Raw genomic sequence first — 11,567 nt, forward strand, 5'->3', positions numbered from 1 at the left:
CTGGGTCAAAACAACCCAATAGCTGGGTTTGTGCCTTTTTAACCCAGCGCTGGGTTATATTTAACCCAGCATTATATCCTGGATTCAGTCCTTTTATCAACTTGTTTTCTTTGAATTAACACAGATTTTGAATTTCCTTTTGGAACTGATTGGTCACAGATCTCAGTGATCTGAACGTACACTCTAAAAAATGCTGGGTTAAATATAACCCAGCATTTTTTAGAGTGTATGTTCAGATCACTGAGATCTGTGACCAATCAGTTCCAAAAGGAAATTCAAAATCTGTGTTAATTCAAAGAAAACAAGTTGATAAAAGGACTGAATCCAGGTAATTAGCACAGTTTTTCTGTCTTTTTAAAAATGATTTGTCATAGTTGTTGAGTGAAAAAAGATTTATTGGTGGCTAATTTTGTCAATGCTAACTCAAAAACCGAGGTCCATACACTCTAAAAAATGCTGGGTTATATTTAACCCAGCATTTTTTAGAGTGTATGGACCTCGGTTTTTGAGTTAGCATTGACAAAATTAGCCACCAATAAATCTTTTTTCACTCAACAACTATGACAAATCATTTTTAAAAAGACAGAAAAACTGTGCTAATTGAAAGAAAACGAGTTTAAAATATTGAATGTAAGATTTGGTTATAATACAGACAGTATAATGAGAGATTTACAAGCAGGTCAGTCATTTCTGACAAGAACGCAATGAGTTTCAGATTTTCAACACTGCACAAAGGTTAAAATAAGACAAAACAAGCATGAAAATAAGATGAACCAATTGAAAATCAATCTGTCAACAAGTGTTTTTTTTTTTGTTTGTTTTTTGGAAGAACCTTACAGTCTTGGATAATACATCTAAAAGGATCAGAACCACAGCTTTGCCTCATACATTTTGCTTCATGAGCTCGAATCATGTTATAAAAATATTTCATGCTGGCCCATTTTCATCTTCAGCTTGGTATTTCTTCACAATGAGGCACAAAATCACTTTCCAGAACCTTCACCCTCTCTGCTCCTCTCTGGTGGAAAGAGCTGCCAACCTCCAAACCTCCTGAAACCATTACAGCTTTTAAGAAGCAGCTGAAAACACACTCCACAACCCTAAACCAATGCACTTGCAAACCACTTTCTCTCCTCTGAATTTCTCCTCTGCTCTAGCTTGTGTCCTAATCTAGCTTTCTAATAAATGTGCCATTGCATACTGCAAATACTGCTCACTCTGAGACAAATTGCTTATGTTTCTCTGTTGTCAGTCACTTTGGATAAAGGCTTCTGGGAAATGCACAAATGCAAATGTAACTGTAATTTAACTATTTATATTAAGCAGAGTCATTCTGCCATCTGCAGAACCAGAATCCTATGAGGGACATCAACACCAAGAAGCTAGCCGGCGTGGGAGATGTGTGTGAATCCATGAAACAGCAGCTACTCCTCCTAGTGGAATGGGCGAAGCGCATCCCTGAGTTCTGTGTGCTCTCGGTGGATGACAGGGTAGGCCTGTTCCTGACCGTGTTTGTTTGATCACGAGCTGTCACTTCCTGTCTATGAGTGTGTTGATGTGTGTGTGTGTGTTTGGGTGTGTGTGTGTGTGTGTGCGTGCGTGCGTGTGTGTGTGTGTGTGCAGGTGGCACTGTTAAGAGCTCACTCCGCTGAGCACCTCATCTTAGGGGTGGCACGACGTTCACTTCCCTACAATGGCATCATCCTGCTGGGTGAGCGGGTGGCTGGGTTGGGTTCACTTGAAAACAGGCCATTCCTGTTTGCACTACATTTTTCATGTCCCAATCATATTGTATGCATTAGATAAATGATTCAAATACATAAATTAAACTTACTATTAAAAAAAATGGAAATCATATTAGTTAGTTTTTACCTCAAAAACTAGTGAACTATTCTTGAAAGGTGACTGTATGATGCAGCTGACCAATGAAATTGGCTGCAAAGGGGGATTTGCACTTACCAGGAAATAAATTGCACAGTTGGAATTAGAAATTAATTGTGCACAGGAAGTTGAATTGGAATTACATGAAGTGAAATTTGTTTAGTTGAAAAAAGGTTTTTTTTTTTGTTAGTTTTGCTTTTAACTCATTTAAAATTAAAATGAAATAAAGTAAAATAAATGTGATATTTTATTATGAATAAATAAAAACATTTAATATTTTATTTCAGCTAGTTGCCAATTAGTTTATTTAGTTTAACTTGATGTACTAAAATAACCGAAATAAAAAATATATGCAATTTAATTACAATTTAAATTAATAAATGTATATATTTTAAATATTTATATATTTTAAAATAAAAACACACAGCAAAATTATGAAAACTTCAACTAAAATTTAAATGAAAACAAAAAATACTAATAATTTAAAATATTAAACAAAAAAAAACTATAATAGTATCTTAATGATACTAAAATAACATTGATTTCGAGACTTCATTTACACCCATTCATTTACATTGGCATCTTGTTCACTTTATTGTCACTGTATAAATGCTATAAAATTTACAATTGATAAATTTTAAGTACCTGCAATTCATACAAATACTTGCTTTAAAAAAAATTTTTTTTTTTTTTAAGTTACAGAGCTCACAAGGTATTGACTCGAAAGTTGCAACCTTAATGTGAGCATGATTTGTCATTATACCGTGTTTGTACAGGAAACGACTTCATCATTCCTGTTCGAGGCACCGAGCAGGAGATGTCCAAGGTAGCCACTCGTATCCTGGAAGAGCTGGTGAGACCGCTGAAAGAGCTGAACATCACAGACACTGAATTTGTCTGTCTCAAAACCATTGTCTTCTTCGCCCCAGGTTAGTCAGGGATCATTGCTGTGCTCCCAGTCAAACACACTGTCCGTGCCAGGAGCGTCTGCACTTGTTCCTGGCACTCTTTGGTTGTACTGTCTCGGTTTCATGATGTTTTATGGGGATCTATTAATATCTGGGGCGTGCTGGTGAGGATTGTTGAGTTATAGACTTTCCTGCCTGTTGGCCTGGAGGTCTGATTATAAGAGTGGAGCCAGGTTGGTCAGTAAGATTTGCTTTGTTTAATTTATTTTGGTTTTAGCAGAGGTTGCCATTTTTGTACCCATGTGCTACGATCTAACATGAAAAACTAAAATGTAAAATATTACGGGTTTTTCTCTTTTTTTGGAAGTATTCAACAATATATTTTTTAATATGTTTTTCACAAATAAATATATTTTTATTTTTATATATATATTGTCTGTAATGTGTGCAGAAATAACACGTGAACATTGCACAAAAAAAAAATAATTATTATTATTTAATCATTATAAATCTATGATTTTTGATTCTGGCATATGGAGATAGAAACTACATATATTTCAATATTATATTATAATTTTAAAAATATATTTAATTGAGCTTTACTGTTTACAACAAATATTTAGCATATATTACAAACATATTTTGGCCATTTTTTCTGTAATTTAAACAAAATACATTTTGCAAATTATTTTATACAGTATGTGTTACCTGTGTAAATAATTTCCATCCTGCTACCTTACAAAAGCCTTAATGACATTCTTAACCAGGAAGTGACCATCATTTAAAAAAAAAATGGTGTAGAAACCATTTTCACTCTGAAATTGATAGTAAATTTAACAAACGTTTTAAAGTACAAAAAACTTAAATACTATTTTCTTCTAAAACATGCTGCAATTTTACTTTAAACATTTTTTAAATCTTTTTTTTTTTACAGTGCACGGGAAAAAAAACTGTACAAAAGTGTTGGACAAAATTCAGAACTGAAGAACTGACTTACTTTCAATTCTTGATTTGGAATTTTCCCCCCAAACCATTTGCAGCTGTCTGTCCAAAGAGTTTAATGATCTGTCTGTTGCTTATTCATATATACATTTTCGCAGAAATACAGACAGACATGCACATATAAATCTTGATAGATCTTGATTATCAAATCCATGCACTAAATGACGAATGCCGTCTCAGCTAATCTTGATCCATGTCTCAGTGGACTCTCAGTGTCACTGAACCCAGTGTGTGTTTCAGACTGTCCTGGACTGCAGTGCTCTCAGGCAGTGCGCCGACTGCGATTCCAGGCCCAGGTGCTGCTGGATGAGGCCACGAGCGAGCAGCGAGGCCGGTTTGGGGAGCTGTTGTTGTTGCTGACCACACTCCAGAGTGTGGCCTGGCAGATGGTGGAGCAGCTGCAGCTGATGCGTCTCCTGGGCAAAGCCAGTGTGGACAGCCTGCTGTTGGAGATGCTCCTGGGAGAAGAAGCAAGCAGAGGATCTGAAGCACTGCCAGCCTCAGGTATAAAACTATGCCAAAATCACAAACGAGATCTCAATTATTCCTCCTAGCCATCCGTGAGCTTAAATGGAGATCAGATTAAAACATTTGCTGAAGTCTCATGCTTCTCAGATTTTTCTCCTGACAAAATCTTACATGTGTCTCCAGTAAAAAAAGATCTCAACAATGTCACAGACTCTGGTCAGATTGCCAAGATATTAAAGTCTGCAATTCAATATCAAAGATCTCATCAAGAACCCATTTCTCATCATATGCTTTCAAGAAGTGCACTTAATTGTAGGCCAATTACATGCTCACTTGTAGTATACTTCAAATCTTAAGCTTATACATTTTTAAACTTACTGAACTTGCAGACAATGTTAATTTATATAATTTATTATAAATGTTAATTTAGTTAATGTTAATTTTAGCAGTTAACATGCAATTGTGTCCGAAAACATTATAGTTAATCTGCACTCAAGTATATTCTTTTAAAGTATATTATTTGCATAAGAACTCTTTTTAAAAGCTCTATACACTGAAAAAAAGGATACTAATTTTTTAAGGTAAGTGGTTGCAAACAATTTATTTTAGCTACATTTAAAAAAAAATGTTGAAAGTTAGTCAACTAAATTTGTTTATTTAAATGTAGCTAAAATAAACTGATTGCAACCACTTACCTTAAAAAAATTTAATAAATTCAATTAATGTTTTTTTTTTCCCAGTGCACTTTATATTCATAGTGTATGTCAAAAATAGTTTCTCCTCTATGTTTATTTTTTCACAAGGAATTTTAGGAGGAACATATGAGACAAAATTCGATCAAAAGTCTAAGATAGCTGAGAATTCAATAAACTCTCCTGAACTATAAAATGTTCCTCTGGGTTGCCATATACTGCTGATTTAGGATCAGTATATAAACTCTTGGATTTAGATGAGCAGTGTTGGTCCAGAGACATAGCATATAAACTTCAGTGAACTCAGAGCTGGTTAAGATTCCATAGGAGATCTCAGTCCAGAGTCCATCTGTCTCAGTCTAAGCTCTCGGGCTTTAGATAAGACGCACCATTAGTTCTCTGAGGGAATGTGGGCTCTTTCTGACTTACCTGCAGTTAAAGTATGAACAGGTTGGAAATGGAATAAAACAGTAACTTTTTTTTTTTTTGCCTTTCTGTAGAGTCAAATCCTGAGCCACTTATATTCACCACAGCTACAGAGTCTGTCCTCTCCAGAGGAATACTGACGGAGCATATCCCAATGCCTAACTTCACATCCGTGATCCTTCCTGTACCCTCCTGTGAGTATCTCAAGCACAGGTAGTCCAGCTGTCAGTCCTATAGAGTTTAAAGGGATAGTTCACCCAAGAAATCAACATTCTATGTCGTATCAACCGCATAAGACTTTTTCTACCTCCATGTCCATGCTGCTGTTTTCCACACGATGAAAGCAGTTACCAGGAGCTTCTCCCAAACAGTAAAATTAAACATCATGCTGTAAACAAATATTTTTTAGAAGATGTTCCATAGATAAAACAAAGATCACTGGAGTACATTTTACAAGAAAATACCATTTCAGAGTAGGGTTGTGCCGATAGACGTTAGTATAGTATAGCATTGTGTATCGACGATAGAGATATCGCCTGTGGCTGATGCCTTTGACGAAAGCAAGACGATTATTATATTTTTATTATTATTGTTATCAGGCTAGTATTATTATCTAATTAATATTAGGGCTTATTTGTTCCATCATAATTCTTTTTCCGGGTTTTTACAGTGTTGCGTGTTATTTAAAGCAATAAGCCCCAAGAAGCCGTGGTTTACAGTTAATTTATAACAGCTAAAGGGCGTTGTTAGGTACGACGCGAAGCGGAGATGCGAAACCCCCTTAGCTGTTATAAATTCACTGTAAACCACGGCTTCACGGGGCTTATTGCTTTTATAAAACGGTTATTCCATATACATCTGCTTTGCGTCGTACCTAACAACGCCCTTTTGCTGTTATAAATTCACTGTAAACCATGGCTTCACGGGGCTTATTGCTTTTATAACACGGTATGAACCGGTATACTGCCCAGCACTAACACAAATGTAAACAAACGTGTATGTTTGTAATGTAATTTACAACAGCTTCGAACTTGGCTCAACCAATCAGAATCAAGGACCGGAAACTATCCGTTTTATAAAACCAATCACACACGATTATGTTGAGCTTATGAACGGAATCAGAGGCGTTCAGATGAGTCATCGCTGAAACACCAGAATTTTGTTGTTCACTGCTTACTGGCAGATTCTCTCATCATAAACAGCAAAGTGCAGATATACGTGCGATGCAAGTAGCCTATAAAAGATTTATTAATTATACAGTGTAGACGGCTTCACTGATTATAACGCGAGTCGGTGTAAATGTTCTTCGCGTTTATGTAGCTGCTGTTTGAATAACTGAGGAAATGTAAGCATTATAATTAGTAACTTAGGCCTACAGTGTTTTTATTAAATTGTGATCATGTTAAATATAAGTTCAGTCATATTAAAAATATTTTATGACATCCATATGCTACTTGAATAAAAAGATAGATTACACTAACACTAGGCTGCTTTTAGCCGTACCATGGAGTTGGTTCACTCTCCAGCTATGAAACTAAGAGTAAATAATTAAATACATTAGCGCAATAATATCATTATTGGCGATCTCACGGGCTGAGAGTCATCGCTGAAACACCAGAGTTTTGTTGTTCACTGCTTACTGGCAGATTCTCTCATCATAAACAACAAAGTGCAGATATACGTGCGATGCAAGTAGCCTATAAAAGATTTATTAATTATATAGTGTAGACGGCTTCACTGATTATAACGCGAGTCGGTGTAAATGTTCTTCGCGTTTATGTAGCTGCTGTTTGAATAACTGAGGAAATGTAAGCATTATAATTAGTAACTTAGGCCTACAGTGTTTTTATTAAATTGTGATCATGTTAAATATAAGTTCAGTCATATTAAAAATATTTTATGACATCCATATGCTACTTGAATAAAAAGATAGATTACACTAACACTAGGCTGCTTTTAGCCGTACCATGGAGTTGGTTCACTCTCCAGCTATGAAACTAAGAGTAAATAATTAAATACATTAGCGCAATAATATCATTATTGGCGATCTCACGGGCTGACGATAGGACGATATAATTATGGAGCATACTGCCCAACACTATTGAAGAAGAGTATACTTTATGTAATTGTTTGTGAAATTCACTAGCAATTTCTGAGTGAAAATTGTTTTAAAGTAAATCCTACACAAGATGTTTTTCAGTGTAAGAAAAGTGCCTGCTTTTCTTACAGTGCATAAAGATAACCCATATGACCCATGACCTATATTCCAAGTGATTTAAAGACATTTGATAAGTATAAGGAAGTATAAGGCTTTAAAAAGCTGGAATCTTTAACTATTAATGATAGTTTTCCATAGGCCTAAATATAGTAATATATATACTAGATTTTTTTTGTTTGTTTTTTTTGTACTGATGGAATTCTAATTTATAGGCACATATTCTACTGTCTTACATTATTTATTAACTTCAATTAAATTCAAATTTATTTGCATGGAATTTGTGGCTTGTTTCTGCCACAAAATAAAAAATTAATTAATTAATTAAATTAAAAAGGTGATTGCAACTTTTTATCTCACACTTCAGGCTTTTTATATCTCACAGTTAAAAAAATTTATCAGAATTCTGAATTTACTTCTCTCTATCTTTACTTTTTTTTTCTTGGAATTCCGAGTTTACATCTTGTAATTCTGTTTTCTGTTTCCTCCACATACGTTTAAAAAATGAATTGCAACTTTTTTCTCATTATTGCAAGTTAACATCTCGCAATTCTGACTTTTTTCTCAAAATTGTTTATATTTCAAGTCGGTATTTTTAGATAAAAGGTCATTTTTGAATGTATTTATTTTTTGCATGGCAGAAACAAGCTGCGTTATATTTGCATCGCACTTTTCACAATACATAGTTTCAAAGCATTTTCAGTTCAATATTACTTCATTAGGTATATAGCCTATTGGATTATTAATGTCACTTTTGTCATTCTGATCTTTTGTATGCAGCAGCTTTGTCTGAAGATCCCCTGCTACCCACACACACCGGGCCTGAGGTCTTCACACATGGACAAGCAGCAGACATGCCAAGAGAAATGTCCAACAGTCTCGCCATGCCAACTGTCCACACGTGCCTTTAACCACATGTATAAAGGTCCTCAGTTAAACAGACATGAATAACTTTATATACTTATGAACTCTACTGATAAACACATATAACTGAGGGCAAGGAGTCATTATATTTTACATACTGTATAGTGAGTAGGATCATGCATAATATTAGTGTTAAAATCTAACAGTGTTAAAATTTTAATGTGAGTGAAAAATTAACACAATAAACGGTCTCCAAGCAGTATATAAATATTTTGTATGGAGAACACTGGTAAATGATTGTCTAATTTATTGGATGGTGACATGGCAGGGCGCATGCATAAACATTACAGTTCAACAACTCTCATGGGTTCATGATTCAATCAGATACCAGATGTCAAACACATGAGGGTTGGTCTGCCGTATATGTAGAAAAATGTATGCCTGATTTTTTCCCACTTGAATATATCATAAGAGATTTTCTCTAGGCCTTAAATATCATTGTTTTGTTATCAGATCATACACTGTAAAAATAGATAATACTATTTCAGTTTTTGTACTTGAAAATGTCATTTAATTCAGTGTATTACTTGCCATTTCTTTGTAATTATTTGGGAAATTTACTAGCAATGTCAGTGAAAATTGTTTCAAAGAAAAAACCACCAAATTGTTCAGTCTATCATATGTTTGTTTCTGTGACTTTTTTTTTTTTTAATGCATATTTTGCCGTTTACGCTCATGTTAAGATTGTTTTTAGTGATTATCGGGTCTCTCTTGAATCAAGTCATTTGGAAAGTGAATTAGAATTTAATTTAAATTGTTTAGAAAGGAACACAGCTACCCTTACGAAAAAGAAGTTTATTCAAGTGTGCTATTAGTATACTTCTTTTAAACTAAAAATAGGAAAGTATACTTTTAGTCTACTTTTTATGTACTTCTCAGAAATGGGCTTTATGTACTTCTCAGAAATATACTTACTAAAATAAACTTGAAGTATACTACTTTTTGGTAAGGCTATGACGAGGCAGATTAGAATAAATAGACCAATACATTTGGAAAAATGTTCACCAGAGGGCGCCAAATGCTTATTATTACCCAAGATGGGCAACACTTTTTCCCATGCCAAGAATTGTTATTCTTTCATATTATTTGACTTATTTCTCCATAAATATACATTTAGAGCGAGTCATAATAGAACAAACTGTGAAGAGAAATAATCCCATACAAGCAAAACCTTACTTACAAAAACTGTACAATGAGGACAAAACTAATCTGAACATGTGAAGCACTTTTAAGTAGTTTTATTTAGATTATCATTGCAAAGATGCATTGTACTATCGCCGAACTCAGATAGAATGAATATTATCGTTTAAATAACCATGTATGAAGTTATCGCAATGTTTTGTGTTTAAAGGGATAGTCTACCCAAAAAAATCAAATTCTGTCATCGTTTACTCACCCGCATGTCATTTCAAAACTGTATTTATTTCTTCCACTGAACACAAATAAAGCTATTTTGAAGAATGTTGGTGACCAGGTCCCATCGTTTTTTGTCATGGACGTCAATTGGACCCTAAACTATTTGTTTACCAACATTCTTTAAAATAGCTTCTTTTGTGTTTCAAAAAGAAATGCATACAGGTTTGGAATGACATGAGGGTGATGTTTTGGGTGGACTGTTCCTTTAAGAGCCTCGCTCTTGATTTCTCCCTCCCTCAGTAGGTAAGAAACAAGTTAAAGTTAGGTCAGGTCAGGCGTTCAGGAGGGTTAGTCTGACTCATCAGCAGCAGAGGGGTGGCTATACATCAATAAAAAGATGGAACAAGAAATATTTGCCCCCCTGGCAACAGTAGCCACGACGAGAGGATCTGTCCAAATAACTAAGAACTACAGTTGTTAACATGTTCAATAGGGCCTCTTTTTTGTCAAACCAGTGATTTCATAAACATACACACTTTCAAAACTAATCATAGCTAATGCATGAGTAATGCTTTAATTGAGCCAAATTCAATACAATGTTCTCCTCACCTGTGAAGACATGTCAACTGCCACCGTGTTACTATGGTATTGCCATAGGCATTGTGAATTTGATGCATTAATGCAATAACAGAAAGACGGAAATCATAACAGAATAACATTTTTACTCCGTAAATTACCAGAAAAAGTATTTCATCACAGCAGTAAGTAGGTCACATATTTTGTCAGTGAGTGCAAAAAAAACCTGTTAAGAGTGTTCAGGTCCAGTTCAGATTCAAAAGAAAATCATTCATTTTATGTTTTAAGGGCCTTCAGAAAGTCAGATTGGAAAAAGATCTACTTCTGAATGGCTGTAAATAAAGTACTTGCAGTGATGACGTATTTTTGTAGTTCACATCACAAAGGTTCCCTTGACAAAAACCCAATCGGGTTTTTCCATTGGCATTTGTTATAATAGTTTTCAAGACTGTGATTATAAACATGGTGAGGCTGTGAAAGTGACTAGTGATTAGATGAGTTTACCTATTTAACACCCCCACTGTAGTCCCATTTAGACACTTGTTAGCAACCTTTTTCAAGACAAGTAAAACCTTTTTAAAAATCACAAGGGGGTGTTAGCAGTGTTGGGGAAAGTTACTTTTAAAAGTAATGCATTACAATATTGCGTTACTCCATAAAAAAGTAACTAATTACGTTACTTCGTTACTTTTTTATGGAAAGTAATGCGTTACGTTACTTTTGCATTACTTTTTAAATCTGGACAGGGCTTGCTTGTTTGTTTTTACAATAAAACAGTTATATTTTTGGCAAATATAAAAGCCTTTTCACACCAAAAGTGAAATGAATAAGCCTCAGGCTGAAGGCTTGCAAGTAACTTTACGTCCGTACAGTAGAATGCAGAAGAAGAAATTTCAACACACTTCAGCAATAAAAAAAGACACAAATTTGTGCTTATTAGTATGGTTGAACTGGATCATCGAAGGTCAGAAGCAAAGACATTGGTTAATAGAATGGGATTAAATACATAAAGGATATTTGTGTTGTTTAACATTTAATTATTGCAGGTTTGCGTCATATTCTGAGTTGCATTATTTTTATTAATTTTGAGGAATACTGAATCTGTGTTTTGTTTTGTTT

At 34.5% G+C, this 11,567-nt stretch overlaps 1 protein-coding gene across 2 annotated transcripts in view; it reads left to right on the top strand.

Annotated features, from left to right (window-relative positions):
* LOC107679921 (hepatocyte nuclear factor 4-beta-like) overlaps positions 1 to 9,027 on the top strand; it is a 22,682-nt gene extending 13,655 nt beyond the window's left edge. Inside the window, exons 5-10 of one of the 2 annotated variants that reach the window (XM_016475647.1) lie at positions 1,347 to 1,490; positions 1,624 to 1,711; positions 2,658 to 2,810; positions 4,032 to 4,295; positions 5,452 to 5,571; positions 8,376 to 9,027. In XM_016475647.1, coding sequence (XP_016331133.1) covers positions 1,347 to 1,490; positions 1,624 to 1,711; positions 2,658 to 2,810; positions 4,032 to 4,295; positions 5,452 to 5,571; positions 8,376 to 8,503 — 897 coding nt within the window. In that variant the 3' untranslated portion in view covers positions 8,504 to 9,027. Of the gene's footprint in view, positions 1 to 1,346; positions 1,491 to 1,623; positions 1,712 to 2,657; positions 2,811 to 4,031; positions 4,296 to 5,451; positions 5,572 to 8,372 lie in introns of both variants that reach the window. The other variant, XM_016475645.1, reaches the window with a different exon arrangement.
* The last annotated feature ends 2,540 nt before the right edge of the window (positions 9,028 to 11,567 follow it).

This window comes from Sinocyclocheilus anshuiensis, unplaced genomic scaffold (assembly GCF_001515605.1).
Source record: "Sinocyclocheilus anshuiensis isolate Anshui unplaced genomic scaffold, SAMN03320099.WGS_v1.1 scaffold256, whole genome shotgun sequence".
In the NCBI taxonomy this organism is placed as follows: Eukaryota; Metazoa; Chordata; class Actinopteri; order Cypriniformes; family Cyprinidae; genus Sinocyclocheilus; species Sinocyclocheilus anshuiensis.